Source organism: Chrysochloris asiatica, unplaced genomic scaffold (assembly GCF_000296735.1).
Source record: "Chrysochloris asiatica unplaced genomic scaffold, ChrAsi1.0 scaffold00118, whole genome shotgun sequence".
NCBI classification, from domain to species: domain Eukaryota; kingdom Metazoa; phylum Chordata; class Mammalia; order Afrosoricida; family Chrysochloridae; genus Chrysochloris; species Chrysochloris asiatica.
Window position 1 is genome coordinate 1,639,494 of NW_006408636.1, and position 16,137 is coordinate 1,655,630.

Here is a 16,137-nt window from a genome sequence, read left to right on the forward strand (position 1 = left end):
CAAGAGTAGTCTTTAGTCCCAAATCTTTCAGATTTTCAGTGGCCTTTGAGGAGGCAGGAAACTTCAAGAAAAGTTGAAATCTGGGTTCTCCTCTTCAATTCAGTTCAGTGAATATCTTGGTTTCTGCAGAGTTTTGTTTGAGGGAACCCAGTCATTCACAGTCTTATAGAAGAATAATCAAGCTCTTTCCTCATAGGATTGAAGATAGACCCTCTGAAGGGATGAAGCCTGACTTATACAGGAGAAATAAAACTGTGTCCAGGACATGTGCCCTTTATTTTCTAGCCTCCCAAATCCTGAAGGTATGGGACCAATAGGGAGCTGCTTTTCAGCATAAAATCACTCAGCAAACAAGGGTTTGAAGAGTTTCCAAAGCCTGAAAGGGTCCCCTGAGGCCAAGGTTTATAAAACCTGAAAGGAAAAGAAGAGAATAGGGATTAGATACAAATGGCCAAGCACTTAGCAACAAATGAACAGCAGGGTACCCTTAGTAGCTAGTCCTACAGTTGACAGCTAATCTTCTGAGCACAGAGGTTGGCTGGAAGTTGACCCTTATAACTCAGATCCTATGAAACAGGGATGGAGACTTTCTGCCTTCAACCTTAACTCGAATCCCCAATAAGACTACCTTGGGAAGCAGAATCATGGTATTAGAACCTTTGAAAAAACTCCCCTTCAGCATGGTCACTGGGTTTATGTCCCTATAAAAACTCCAATCTTCTTTTTCTGGGACTTCATTGCCTTAGAGGTAGATACGCTTTTCCTTATTAGCTGATAAGGAAGAGGTTATCTACCCATAGACTTCGCAGGACTGGCAGTGACAAACAGAAGGCAGGCCAGGGATCATAGGGAAAGTCAATTTTCAGATAGCTAGATTTTATTTGTTTCTCTATTTGTTCATGCCATGTCAGCAGTCAAGCAATCAGAACTCCTAGGTAGAAAAAGGAATTTCTCTGACCTCCATGGCTCCTGTCATCTTAGTAAGTCACTTATCCCCTCTATATTTTATTTATTTATTGAGTTGAAATATATATTATTCTCTGTACTTCTGTCATGTGATATAGATCAAATAAGATCATGGATGTATTTTACATTAGATAAATAAATATAAAGGACTAGGGATGAAAGTTCAGGTGACTTGATCTGAAGAAATGAAACCTCTCTTATGCTAAGGTAGACTCTTGGCATCTGTTATGACATTAAAAGAGAGGCTACTGGTCTCCTTATGGAATCAAAGGAGTCAAAATTGAAAGATTTCAACCTCATTTTACAGATTGGGAAACTGAGGCTCAGAGTCCTTCTCTTCTGAATCTTGCCCAAAACATTACAGCCTAGGATTTCTAACAATTAGGTTCAAAGGCAATTTATAAAACTACACTATAGTTTGGCTGAAAGATGAGGAAAAGTAAAGAGGAAAGAGACTTCAACACATGTAGAAACCCAAAATTGGAAAGCATTACATTTAAAGGTCAAATAATTACATGGAACTGAAACATGGAAGTGAGTGAGTTCCCACCCTCTGAACCGACATGGAATTCCAGTCCCCCAAATCTCAGATTCCATAAAGAAAACCTTTGTGGAACAAGGATCTGTAATCAGGTAGAAAATTCATACCTGTGGCCTCAACTGTCATCTCCAGGAAGTCTGCCTTGAGAAGAACTGTAAAAATAAAGGGAAAAAACCCAGCACAAACATTTCACTAACAATGTAGTAATTAGGACACAAAAGGCAAAGTAAAGGACAGTGACTCTTCCAGTCCATAGCTAAGGAAGACATTTACAAAATCGGGAAACAATTCTATTCAGCTATTTGAAAGCATCTAGCTCCATGTGTATGTTGTTGTTGTTATGTGCCGTTGAGTCGATTCTGACCCATAGCGACCCTGTATAGGGTTTTCATAGAGCAGTTGGTGAGCTTGAACCGCCAACCTTACAGTTCAAATAGCTTTGCAGTCTGGCACAATAACCCACAGCGCCATTCCAGGACTCCATGTGTATGTTGTTGTTGTTAAGTGCCGTTGAATCATTTCTGACCCATAGCGACCCTGTATAGGGTTTCCATAGAGCAGCTGGTGGGCTTGAACTTCCAACCTTGCAGTCAGGTGCATTAACCTATAGCGCTGCACCAGGACTCCATGTGTACAGGCTAGGCTAACTCTCTGACAGATTTCAAAGAACACAGGCACACAAACGGGAATACAACTAATTGTTGTCTTCTTTCACTGCTACATTAGGGGAACAGGTAATTCTTTCACTGCTACATTAGGGGAACACAGAGAGGCTGCTAATTATCTCCAACAGGAAGAAAGGAAAGTGCCATATGAAAGAAGAATCCTTTATGACTGAATAAGCATTATCCAACCCCTTGATATGATTAGGTCAACCCTAAATTAACTGGTGTGGCACTGATTGATAAGTACTGGATCTCAAGGTCAGTTTGAACGGCAAGGACAGTCACCTAGATGTGCTATGGTGTGTTCAAAAGGTATGTTCACCATGGAATGGCCAATCATTCAAAATCAAAAGGCAACATTTTCCTGAAGATAAAGTCAAAAAGGATGGGAAGGTGGGTGAAGTGCAAATAGTAACCACTGGGAGGAAGCAGGATAACTGTTATTGTATGAAGGGGGTTGCAATCATTGAGATGAAACAAAGTGTATGATTTGTTGAATGCATAGCTGATGATATTGTCTATAAACCTTCACTCAAATCACAATAAGATGTTTTTAAAAAATCACTGTGTCCAAATCAAAAACAAGAATGGCAGCAAGGCAAGTGGTCAGCTCCCCTCAGAGCGAAACCCCCTTCTAAGACTGAGACTCAGGGTGAATACACGATCAGGCATGTGGTCTGGCTGTGACCACATTGATCACTGTTAAGGAGAAGAGGGGGAAAAACAGCAATGAAGTTGGGAGCTGGGTCCAACCACATTCAATAGACTCCAGTGAACCCGTGTGTAGAACTGGCTGGCCAGCAGTATGGCAAGACCTGGGTACTCATGGGTCACAGAGGACTAGAGTGGAGAGTAAAGCATCCAGCTGATGTGAAGTGAGGGGGGATGCACAGGAACACCCAGACTTGCAGATAGTACCCACTTGACCTGGCTTCAATGGCTGGATGATCAGAACTCAACTAGAAGAAGAAAGAAGAGGGAAAAAAAAGAGTAACCGACTACAATTTGATGAAATTTACCTATGCTTATGGATATAATAGCTCAATAAAGGGAACAAATCTTTATTGTGAGGATCACTCTCACCCCCTCGGTACACAGGGTTGACAGGGATGGGCAAGATGGACATTGGCTGCCCAAAATGGGGAGGGGAGTTGGGCTACAAAGGCAAGAAGAGACTGGCTTACAAGCTTTCAAGAGGGAGCCTAGTTCCAGATGGGGTGGGGGAAGGTAGAATCTCCACTGAATGGTTTCTAATCTGTTGAGACGGGGTTGATGGAAGGAAATGGGGATAAGACTCTTGTGGTACAATAGTGAATAATAACTGCTATCAGGACAGACTGTCAGGGTCAGAAATGTTTTGTAACAAAAGGAGGGGAGCGGTTGTCTTTGCAGTCCAGGAACGGAGGTCACTGGGACCATCAAGTGAGAAGAGCGGAGTGCGGAACCCTACCAAGAGAAGCAGTGATGCCAGAGATCGAGGCAGAGACAATGGCATGGAGAAATGGAGCAGCAGCTGGGGACTCTGGACTCAGGGAGGGAGAGGGGCTGCGTGCTGACAGACGGGGGTGGGGGCAGGCTTGCAGGGTGTACCCTTTGGTTGTTTGATGATGCATGGTTGTAATCATTTCAATGAAATGAAATACGATAGGATGAATGTAAAGCTGGTGTTCTTCCATGTAAACTATCACATAATTCACAATAAAAACTTAAAAAACACACACACACACGCACACAAAAGATACATGACGATCCCCAAAGAATGCTGAAAGAAGACAAGGACCTTTTACCCGAGCCGGTACCCTGAATTCAGACATCTAGCCTCCTAAACTGTAAGAGAGTAAATTTATGCTTCTTAAAGCCCCCCAAAAAAAGTCTGTGGGGGATGATAGAGTCCCCAAGGAATAGTTTTCATCTTGTCTAGATGGGTGTGGTGAAAAAAAGATGGGAATAAGATTCTTATAATTCAATAGTGAGTAATTGTTAGCATGACTAATTGCAACTGGTACAATTGTAAAGATAGAATTTTTGTAACAAAAACGGGGGAGTAGTTAATCTTACAAGGAGCTCTGGTAGCGTAGTGGTTACGAATCGGGCTGCGAACCTTAAGGTCAGCAGTTCGAAACTACCAGCCGCTCTGCGGGAGAAAGATAAGGCTTTCTACTCCCGTAAAGATTTACACCCTTGGAAACCCTGTACAGGGTCGCTATGGGTCGGAACTGACTCGACGGCACTTAACAACAACAAGTTAATCTTACAGTTCAGAAACAGAGGACCCCAAGACCATGGGGGAAGAAAAGCACAAGCAGAATGTGGGACATTATCCAGAGAAGCAGAGACACCAGAGATGGAAGCAGAGATGGGGACATGGAGAGAGGGAGCAGCTAAGGACTCTAGATTCATGGAAAGAGAGGGACTGAGAGTTGGTGGCCAAGAGGCAGACTTGCAGAATGTGCCCTATGGAGTTGTAAATTATTATATATGCTTGAGCACTTTTTTTTTTTTTTTTTTTTTTTTAAAAAGCTAAAATGAATAAAGAGAAATTGGTACATGATGGGTATTATAATCCTTGTAATGAAGCAAAGTATATGATTTCTTGAATGTAAAACTGATGATCTACCCTGTAAAGTTTCACTCAATTTACAATAAAAACTTAGAAAAAAAAAAAATCACTGTGTCCAAAACTGAACATTCCTATGTTTGTCTAAAACCAACATTCCTACCAAATCTGCTCATCCATTATTAATGATTCAAACATCTACTTAACTGCCCAAGTTAGACTCTCAATCCTTTCTCCAATTTCCCAGATTTTAAAAGTTAGCAAAGTTTTACTGAGTCTGCCTCAACTCTGTCCCTCCTATTTTGTTCCCATGTATCAGAACAGTGCCATAGATCAGACCCTCATCAACTCTTGTCAGGATGATTGTTGTTGTTGTTAAGTGCTGTTGGTTCCAACCCATAGTAACCCTGTATAGGGTTTCTGAGGAGCAGCTGGGGAATTTGAACCACTGACCTTGCAGTTCAAATGGCTTTGCAGTCCAGAGCATTAACCCACAGTGCCACACCAGGACTCCTGTCAGCATGATTAGCCTCCTAAAAGTCACCAATCTATCTTCCCGAGTACTACTAAAAGTATCATTTTACAACTCAGTTAACTGTGACTATGTGTTTCATGTTTAAAAGATTTCCAAAAGTGCCCATAGTCTATACTATAAAGATTGCATGTCTTACTGTATCAGACAGGACTTTTATGATCTGATCCCAATACATTTTTCTTGGCTTCACCTCCAGCTACAATACCCATTTCTCAACCCCATGTCTCAGACAAAGTGGAACACCAAACACTACTTGAACCTGTCTTGCATGCTTTTCTGTATCCCAAAAATGTCCTTCCCTTCCTACTCTTCTTGAAGAACCATTAATCATTTTCTTTTGAGTTGTTATTTTTCTTAAATTGGTGGAATGGAAATGAATGGGGGTGTGATATCATTAAAATACATTTAGCAGGTATACAAATGGGAAGCAAAATGGTCAGGGAAAAGATCAAACAGATCACTCGTTTCATAGAATAATATCCATAGGTAGGATAAATCAAGTGATAGAAAATCTTGACCAGTGGCTAGCATATGGATACAGTGTGGAGGCTTAGACAAAAGAGGTACTTTCCTTATAAGGATGCTTGGTAGGAGAAACCTATGCATACCTAGGAGAAACATATGTATACCTAGGATAGTGGCTCATGATGTGTTAAAAGGCAGGTTTACCCACCTTGGTCTTACACAGACTTCTGCCAAGACAGAATCTGAGGGTAAGGAACACCTCATGGGGTTTGATTCCTTAGTTTTGAGGCTTAGGAATTGAATATGATGAGATACCCCAGTTAACTTAATAATGTGTTTAGTACTTCATGTCTACTTCATAGTTTGCTGCATAGTTCCTAGGATCATAAAATCTTTCAAGAGGCTATCTAAGGCACAACAATTGGTATCTATTCACCAGGAACAGTAGAGAAAGAAGGGAAGTCAGGAATAGGAGAAAGAAATGGAATAAATAGCTAAACAACAAAATTAAAAAAAAAAAAAAAAAGGTTCTAGAGGCCTAGACACAGTGTCTATGTGATCCAGCCTGAAGTGCCTGCTTTAGCAACAGTTCCCTCAGGGTGGTAATTGGTCTGAGGCATCACTGAGTACTGGCTGACAGTCATTTTGCTTGGAACTCATAGAACACTCCATGGAACATTCATGGAAGCAGCAATCAAGAAATCGAATGACGTATTACGTTAAGTAAATCTGCTTCATGAGACCTTTTAAAATGTTAAAGAACAAAGATGTCAGTTTGAGGACTAAGATGCACATGACCTAAGCATAGTATTTTCAACAACCACATATGCATGTGAAAGTTGGACAATCAATAATGTAGACTGTGGAATAACTGATGCATTTGAGCTATTGTGTTGAGAAGAACACCATACCAAGTACCATAGACTGTCAGAAGAACAAACAGGTCTGTTTTGGAAGATGTGCAACCAGAATGTTCCTTAAAGATATATTATCCTTAAGATATATTATCAGGAGGGACCAGTTCCTAGAGAAGAACACCATGCATGCTGAAGTGGAGGGTTAGTGAAAAAGTGGAAGACTCACAATGAGATGGACTGGCACAGTGGCAGCAGCAATAGGTTCAAACAATGAGTTTGAGGTTGGCCCAGAAACGAGTAGTATTTTGTTCTGTTATGTATAAGGTGCTTTTAGTCATAACTGACTCGATGGCACCTAACAACTACAAAGCTTTCCTGAATCTCACTGCCAAGCAGAGTTAGTTCCACAGTTTTGATTGAGTAATGGATGTTAAATCTACCCCAGCTCCACTGTAGGTAAAGGCACACTTTTTTGCTTTTTACTGGCTATCTAGAAGAGTTACTTAAATTGCTGTCACATGTCAGAAAGCACAATATCAAACTTTCTTATGAGCAAATGGAACAAATTCACAGAAGATTCCCTGAAAGCAAAGAAACTATTTATCCAGATGATCTAGTCTAAAGAGTCCCAAAAACGAGGTACTAGGCAGTCTACACTAGCAATTGAGGAGTATTTAAAATAAACTAACAAAACATGAGGAAAGAAGAAAGAAAGGAAAAGAAGCAAACAATCAAATAGAAAACAGATTCCCAGGCCCAACTCCTAGATATTTAGTTTTAGTGGGTCTAGAATGGCACTTAAGAATCTATGGCTTTTTGTCCTCAAAAATTCGCAGGTAATTTAGTCAGTTTGATTTAGCTACTGCCTAAATCTAATGTTTAACTCTGAAATATGAGTCTTTACTACTCAAAGGATGTTTATATCATTTTTGTTGTTAGGTGCTATTGATTCTGTTCTGACTCATAGTGATCCTATGGCACAACAGAACGAAACACTGTTGGTCCTGTGCCATCCTCACAATTATTGTTATGCTTGAGTCCATTGCTATTGCCACTGTGCCATTCCAAAACCTTGTTTGGGGTCTTCTACTTCTTCACTGACCCTTCACTTCACCAAGCATGATGTCCTTCTCCAGGGACTGGTCCCTTCTGAAAACATGTCCAAAGAATGAGAGATGAAGTCTCACCATCCTGGCTTCTAAGGTGCATTCTTGGACATACTTTTTCCAGGACAGATTTGCTTGTTCTTTTGGCAGTCCGTGACACATTCCATATTCTTCACCAACACCTTAACTCAAATACGTCCATTCTTCTATGGTTTTCCTTATTTCACATATATTTCCACTTTTCACATACATATGAGGTTATTTGACTCCTGGCATGGCACTGTGAGTTAATGTACTGGACTGCAAAGTCGGTTTGAATTGCAAGTTCGGTGCTTTAAACTCACCAGTTGCTCCTTGGAAACCCTATACAGGGTCACTATGGGTCTGAAACGATTCGATGACATTTAACAACAATATAAAGTCATTAAAAATACCATGGCGTGGGTCAGGCACACTTTAGTTTTCAAACTGTAATCTTTGCTCTTGGACACTTTAAAGAGGTCTTGTGCTGCAGATTTGCCTAATGTAATACGTTGTTTGATTTCTTGGCTGCTGCTTCCAAGAGAATTGATTGTAGATCTGAGCAAAATGAAGTCTTTGATAACTTCAATCTTTTCCCATTTTATCATGATGTTTATTGGTTCAGTCATGAGGATTTTTGTTTTTACATGGAAGTGTAATCCATACTGAAGGCTGTGGTCTTTGATCTTCATCAATAACTATTTTAAGTCCTCTGATTTTAGCAAGCAAGGTTTATCATCTTGCATATTGCAGGTTGTTAACGAGACTTCCTCCAATCCTGATACAATCTAGTTTCTCTCATTATTTGCTCAGCATACAGATTGAATAGGTATGGTAAAAGAATACAGCCCTGGCACACACATTCCCAATTTTAAAACATTTAGTATCACCTTGTTCTGTTCTAAAAAATTGCCTCTTGGTCTCACGAGCACAGTGAAGTGTTCTGAAATACCCATTCTGTGTAATGTTATCCATAGTTTCTCATAGTCAACATAGTAGAAAACCTTTGCATAGCTAATAAAGCACAAATAAGCATCTTTCTGATATTCTCTGCTTTTAGCCAAGATCCATTTAACATCAGAAATGATACTCCTAGTTCAACAACCTCTTCTGAATGTGCTTGAATTTCTAGTAGTTACCTGTTCATGTGTTGTTGCAGCCATTTTTAAATTATCTTCAGCAAAAATTTACTTTTATGTCACATTAACGATACTGTTTGATAATTGCTGCATTCCGTTGGGTCACTTTTTGTTTGGAATTGGCATAAATATGGATCTCTTCCATTTGGTTGGCCAAATAGCTAGCTGTCTTCCAAATTTGTCAACATAGAGTAAGTGCATCTAGTGCTGCATTAGTTTGTTGAAAGCTTTCACTTTGTATTCTGTTGATTCCTGCAGCCTTGGTGTTTGTTTGTTTTTTTGCCAATGCCTTCAGTGCAGTCTGGACTTTTTCCTTCAGTAGCATCAACTCTTGATCAGATGGTACATCTTGAAATGGTTGAAAATCAAAAATCTTTTTTTGGTACATTTCTTTTTTACTCTGTATATTCCTTCCATCTTTGTTTGATGCTTTCTGCATTATTCAATATTTTGCCCACAGGATCTTTCAGTGTTGCAAGTTGAGGGTTGAATTTTTTTCTTTAGCTCTTCTAGCTTGAGAAATGTTCTGCGTGTTTTGCCCTTTTGGTTTTTTCATTCCAGGTCTTTGCACATTTCACTATTATAATACTTGACTTTGTCTTCTTGAGCTGCCCTTTGAAATTTTCTGTTCAGTTCTTTGACTTCCTCATTTTTTCCATTCACTTTAGCAACTCTACATTGGACAACAAGTTTCAGAGTCTCTTCTGATATCCATTTTAGTCTTTTCTTGTTTTTCCTGTTGTTGTTTTTGTTTTTAATGACCTTTTGCTTTCTTCCTGTGTGCTGTTCTTGATGTTACCCAACAACTCTTCTGGTCTTTGGTCATTAGTATCTAATGCATCAAATCTGTTCTTGAGATGGTCTCTAAATTCAGGTAAGATATGTTCAAGGTCATACTTTGGCTTTTGTGGACTTATTTTAATTACCATCAACTTCAGTCTGAAGTTTCATTTGAGTAGTTGATGGTCTGTTCCACAATCAGCCCCTAACTTATTTTGCCTGATGATTTTGAGCTTTTCTACCATCTCTTCCCAGAAATGTAGTCAATTTGATTCCTGTGTATTCCATTTGGGGAGGTCCATGTGTATAGTTGTTTTTAAAAAAAGTATTTATGTTGTTTTGAAAAAAGTATTTGAAACGAGTAAGTCATTGGTCTTGTAAAATTCTATCATGTGATTTCCAGCATCATTTTTATCACTAAGGTCATATTTTCCAACTAATGATCATTCCTTTTGGTTTCTATCATTTGCATTCCAATCACCAGTAATTATCAATACATCTTGATTACATGTATGATCAATTTCAGACTGAAGAAGTTTGTAGAATTCTTCAATTTCATCATCACTGGCTTTAGTGCTTGGTAGATAATTTTTTTTTTTTAAGTTTTATTGTGAATTATGTGGCAGTTTACATGGGAGGACATTAGTTTTACATTCATCTTATCGTATATTGTTTCATTGCCATGGTTACAATCCCCTCCATGCATCACCAATCAATGAAAGGGTGCATCCTATAAGCCTGCTTCAGGGACCTCTGCTTCCTGCCTGCAAAGTTAATCATTCCCCTCCTTGCCACAAAATGCCCACTTTTACATTTACAACCTTCACAATCAGTGCTGGTAACAATTATTCACCCTTGCATCACAAGAGACCTATCCACATTTCCTTTAATCAGTCCTGCCTAGACAGATTGGATACTACTCAGTGGAGATTCTACCTTGCTCTGATAAATTTTAATCATAGTGGTATTATCTAACCTTTCTTGTAGGCATATGTGTATTATCATCTATACAGACAGCCATGTATTGAAATGTTCTTTTTAACGATGACTGTGACACCATTTCTCTTGAATTTTTATTACCAGCATAGTAAAACATGATTTTCTGATTTAAAATAACTAGTACAAGTCTATTTCAGCTTACTAAAGCCTAGAATATAAAAGCGTTCTATTTCAATTTTGCCAGCTTCTAATTTTACTAGACTTCATATATCCCATGATCCAATTATTAATGGATGTTTCCAATGGTTTTTCCTCATTTTGAGTTATTCCCATCAGCAAATGAAGGTCATAAAATATTTACACCATTTGTGTCACCATGGTCAACTCTTCTTTGAGGAGGGAGGTCCTCCCTAGTTGTATTTTGAGAGCTTTACAACCACAGGGGCTCATCTTTCAGCACTATATCTGACAATATTCAGGTGCTAGTCATAATGTTTTCATATTCTGACACTACATCTGACAATATTCCACTGCTATTTATAAGGTTTTCAGTGGCTAAACATTCGGAAGTAGTTGGCCTCTCCTTCTTCCTAATCAATCTGTCTTAGTTGGAAACTTCAAGGAAACTTGTCCACCATGGGTGACCTGCTGGTGTTTAAAATACCAGTGATATAATTTCCAGCATCATAGTAACACACAGTATGACAAATTGACAGATGAGTGATGGGTGCTTATTTTAGTCGGTTGTAGTCAGCTGCTCTTTTAGAATATAGGAAATAAATCAGTAGTTTAAGAAAAAAAGTGAAGTAACAAAAATAAAAACTACAATGGGTTTAAAGTTTTTTTTGATTGTGCATTTTACATGTGTGTTATGAGACAGAAAGACAAAGAGAGAAAAATCAGCAGAGAGAAAGAGATGAAGAAATAGTAAGAGAGTAAAAGAACAGATACAGTGATAGACAATGGAGAAGGACACAAGGAGAGAAAAACAGAATGAATAAAACATAGATAAACAGATGCAAAGACAGACACAGGGATACACAGACAGAAAAACAAAGATGCAGAGAAACAGGATGAAAGAGACATTGTCAAAGACAAAGAGGCAGAGAGAGACACTAACAGAGGGAAGAGAAGCACATAATTGAGAGAAAAAGACAAATACAGCAATAGAGGACAAAGAAAAAAAAAAGAGACAAACACACAGAGACAGAGAAACAGAACTAAAGAAAGACAGAAAAATAAAATGTTAGAGTAAGAACAAATTGGATGCTAATGATGCATTTTTAAAAATTGACTTGTTTTCTCTTCTGTCACCAGTATCTCTTACCTTCCTGTTTTCCGAGAAGCTGTTTCAAAGAACCTGGTCCTGGAAGCCACCCTGAAAACAGAAGACAACCAACTCCCATGAATTGCTTTGGAATGTTAGTGAGAACCAGTGGCCAATGGAAAGAACAGATGCTACACTCCTCCTTTGCTAGCAAATTATCTGCATCTGCAAAGAAATGCAAATAGCAGAACAGGAAATGGCCCAAAATACACAGGCAACTCTAAGACCATGGTTGACACCCTTTGACCTCTTTTGGTCAAGTGGTGGTGATTATGTGCCATGGAGTCAGTTCTGACTCATAGTGACCTTGTAATAGGGTTTCTGAGGCTATAAATCTCTACAGGAGGAGAAAACCTCATGTTTCTCCCACAGGATCACTGGTAGTTTCGAACTGCTGACCATGAGATAAGCAGCCTGATTTGTAACCACTACGCTATCAGAGTGCCTTCCTTTTGGTCTAGACAGTCTAAATACGTTGTTGTTGTTAAGTGATGTAGAGTCAGTTCCGACCCATATCAACCCTGTATAGGGTTTCGAGGAGCAGTTGGTGAGCTTGAATTGCCAATCTTGCGGTTCAAATGATTTTGTGGTTCAAACAACTTTGCAGTCCAGCACATTAACCTACAGCACCACACCAGAAATCCTAAATATGTTGTCTTATATGGGGGAATAAAACAGTAAATCCATGATTTAAAAGTATAATTTTTGTCAATTAGCTGAAGCTGTAGAGGCTTTGGTCTTCTTTTTCCTGCCCCTGTTTTACAATTATGAAAAATAAGAGACACAAGAAAAGGGAAACCCAGGATTCAGTATACAGATGGTGGTCCTAGTCATTGGCTGAGAAGAGGTCCACCAGGTTAGCTGTGGTTAAGCAAGATTGATCTCTGAGAACTACTGTCTCATTGTAGCTATACGTCTAATTCCAGGTTCAGGACAGCTGAATGTCAGCTCAACTCTTTTACTATAAGGGGCTCTCTGGAGAAGCTGAATTATTTTCGAAGAGTTTTACAAATCATATTGTTTGCTGAAAACAATAAATAAGTACAAACCTCAAAGCCCAAGAATAATGAACAAATCAGTTCATTAAATTGCTCTGAAAATCAGTGGCAATAACAAGAAAATAAGAAAAAAAAATTCTAGAGCCGAGAAAACATATAAAATCAGGGCATATAAAATTGGTAGTGTCTCCAGTAGTGGTCCCTTCAGGAAATCTATGTTTGAAACCCATCTCTTGAACTTGGGTGTATCATATCAGTTTGTTAAACCTCAGTTTCCTTACCTATATAATCAAGAACAGTAACACATTGTCTTACAGAAGTATTGAAAGGATTAAAATCATATCATCTTAGCTACCTTGATCTTTATACAGTGATAGGAGTTCTGGTGAGGCACTGTAGGATAAGCACTGGAATATTAAGGTCAGCGGTTCAAACTAACTAACCACGCCTTGGAAACCCTATGTACAGGGTTGCCACGAGTCGGAACTGACGAGACAGCACTTAACATCGTAACAGCAGCTACTAAGGTTCAGTGTTTGGTTTTAGGGAAATCTGTCATCCCTGGGTGTTGAGTGTAACATTACAAATAGGCTTGACCTGTGATATTCCCCTAGAGTTTGAAGTGAATGATGACCCCAGGGTTGTGCACTGTACAACCTTTATAACTATATATGGTAACTCTTGAAGAATTCCTGGTAGCTTAAGTCACACCTTTTATCATTAGGCCATGTTTGAGGAAAAACCCTTCTTACACAGATGATGGGATCTCCTCTGCACTGCCAGCTCCAATATTTGGCTTTGGATCTGGTTTCTGGGGAGTAGCTGCCCGGCACGGAGGGTCTGGAGGCCTCACTGGGGGACGGATGATGGTTGGCTTTTCTCCTGGAGGTCGAACTTTGCTAAAACTGTTACAATCACCTAGAAAGAAAGAACAATGCCAGGAACTTTGATGGTTACTCAGAAAAAAAAAAAAAAAAAACTTATGAACAGACATACATTATTAAAGTTATTGGGACCACCCCCCAGTGCCCCCATTCTTTCTTGAGGAACATCTCTATAATTTTTTTAGTAGTATTTCCAGTAGTCCCTTCAAGAAATCTATGTTTGAAACCCATCTCTTGAACTTCATATTTACATGACCTTGGGTGTATCATATCAGTTTGTTAAGCCTCTGTTTCCTTACCTATATAATGAAGAACAGTAATACATTGTCTTAAAGAGGCACTGAAGGATTAAATAAGATACTAATAAGCTTAGTTTATAAGGTACTAAAATGTTATGTGCCTAACACATACTAGATGCTTAGCAAATGTTTAATGAAAAATTTTTATTTGCTAAATTACCCAAATCCAGATCCTTATTATTTAGGCCTTGACTTTCATAGAAGTGTCTTAACTTGCTGTCCTGCCACCAACTCTTTAGTTTCTAGACAGTCAACATAAAATAAACATTTTTTTATAAAATAGTTATGATAGGATTCTGGTGCAACATTATGGAGGTGCATTCACATCTTGTTGATGGGCACTGTAAGCTGGACTTAGTCTGTGTACATAGCCATCACATATTCTGGCACAATGTAGATGGAGTACATAATCATACTTGTGAGAAAGTTCATACTTGTTGATCCAGTGATTCCACTTTGGGAAACATGCTCAAAAGAATGCACCCAAGTGGGGTAAAAACAACAAAAATCAATTGTAATCCAAACATGCATCATAACAGCAGAAAATCACACTCAACCACAAAAGTTAAGCAAATTATTTAATACTTAATTTATCCAGTACCTAGTTAGATAAAGAGTCCCATGGTGATACAAAAGGCCAATACACTTGGCTTCTAACTGAAAGGTTGGAGGTCTGAGTCCACTCATAAATGCTCTGGTGACCAGAGGGGGTACCTGAGCAAGTGGACATTCCCCCATCCCTGGAGGGTTTACTATGTATGTGCATGGATCTCCTCAGCAAAGACAACTAAGAAGGGGGAAGACACTGTTTAAAACCGAACAGACTCCCAAATGGCTACAGCAGGCCCTGATCTGTTTATCACTAGGAAAGCATCCTGAATGTGGCTATGGATGGGGAGACAGACTAAAAATGAAACAGGTTGAAAATTAAATCCTGAGTTATGTCATAAGGAACAACAGTACCATCTTGAAATTTCTCGGGTAGCCTTGAAGGCAAGAAGCCAAGAAAGGGCCATTAAAGTCATACTCATATTTTGCTACAGATCTTTTTATTTTTTTTCCTTTTCTGCAATTATAGACTGTAGTATCCAATCTGTTTTTTTTTTTTTTTTTTTTGCTGTTTTGTTTTTTTGGTGCTTGTTTTACCTTCAGGGGGCTCTTTCTTTCCCTATGCTACCCAAGAAGAAACAGTAACTGCAGTCATATAGCCAAGCTACAATCACATCCTATAAACTCCCACCATTCAGGCAAGAATCAATACTAGCAGCTATACACCAGATAGATAGCCAACACCTGCTATAGTTACTCTGAGTTCAGTAATAATAAAATTGATAAGGAAAGCCCATCTCCTGATCACATCTACCTGGAGGCAATCAGAAAGCAAAATAATACATAAACATACATCCATCTAATTATTGAAAACACATCTAATTATTGAAGATGTTCAAGAAACAACTGAGGGGAGAGGGGCGGTGCTTCCCTGACCGGACAGGACAGGTATGCGGGCTCGGGAGAAAGGAGGGGGTGGTATGACAAATTGGGACCCCCGCATGGTAGACAGACAACATTTGGGCAAACATAAAACATTAGGCTGCAACTTTATGAACTTGTTTTTTTGAAGGATCAAACTATTGAGGAGTTACGAGCATTTCTAACTTCCACACTCCTGCTCCGGACACCTACCCGGGGACGACCCTACCCACTGCGGAACCTAGCAGGGCCTGAGCAGAGCCATTCAAAGGGCTGACGCTCTCTGAAAACTAGAGCGGCCACAGGAACCAACATAGCCCATCCCAGGGGGGTGCTCATTGCCACATTAGGCATTACCGGCAAGTATATAGGACAAATTGAGGGACTCAAGGCACAGGAAGACAAAGAGAGGCATTTTAGATGTCATCAAAAACAGACCCCATCTGCCTACAAGCACGAAGCCCATCCCCCACCTCTTTGGCCTAGTATTTTTTCATCTCTTTTTCTTTTTCATCTCTCTTCTTCCTCTTTGCCTTCTCCGCCCTACTCTCCTTTCTTTGCGATTAAAGACTGCTATATCTAGTCTTG

The 16,137-nt window shown here is 39.3% G+C and overlaps 1 protein-coding gene across 1 annotated transcript in view; it reads right to left on the minus strand.

Moving 5' to 3' along the window:
- Positions 1–281: 281 nt before the first annotated feature.
- LOC102814344 (oligophrenin-1-like) overlaps positions 282–16,137 on the minus strand; it is a 673,730-nt gene continuing 657,874 nt past the window's right edge. Inside the window, exons 23-25 of the mRNA XM_006868550.1 lie at positions 13,649–13,814; positions 11,899–11,949; positions 282–411 (exon numbers count right to left, since the gene is read on the minus strand). Coding sequence (XP_006868612.1) covers positions 282–411; positions 11,899–11,949; positions 13,649–13,814 — 347 coding nt within the window. The remainder of the gene's footprint in view (positions 412–11,898; positions 11,950–13,648; positions 13,815–16,137) is intronic.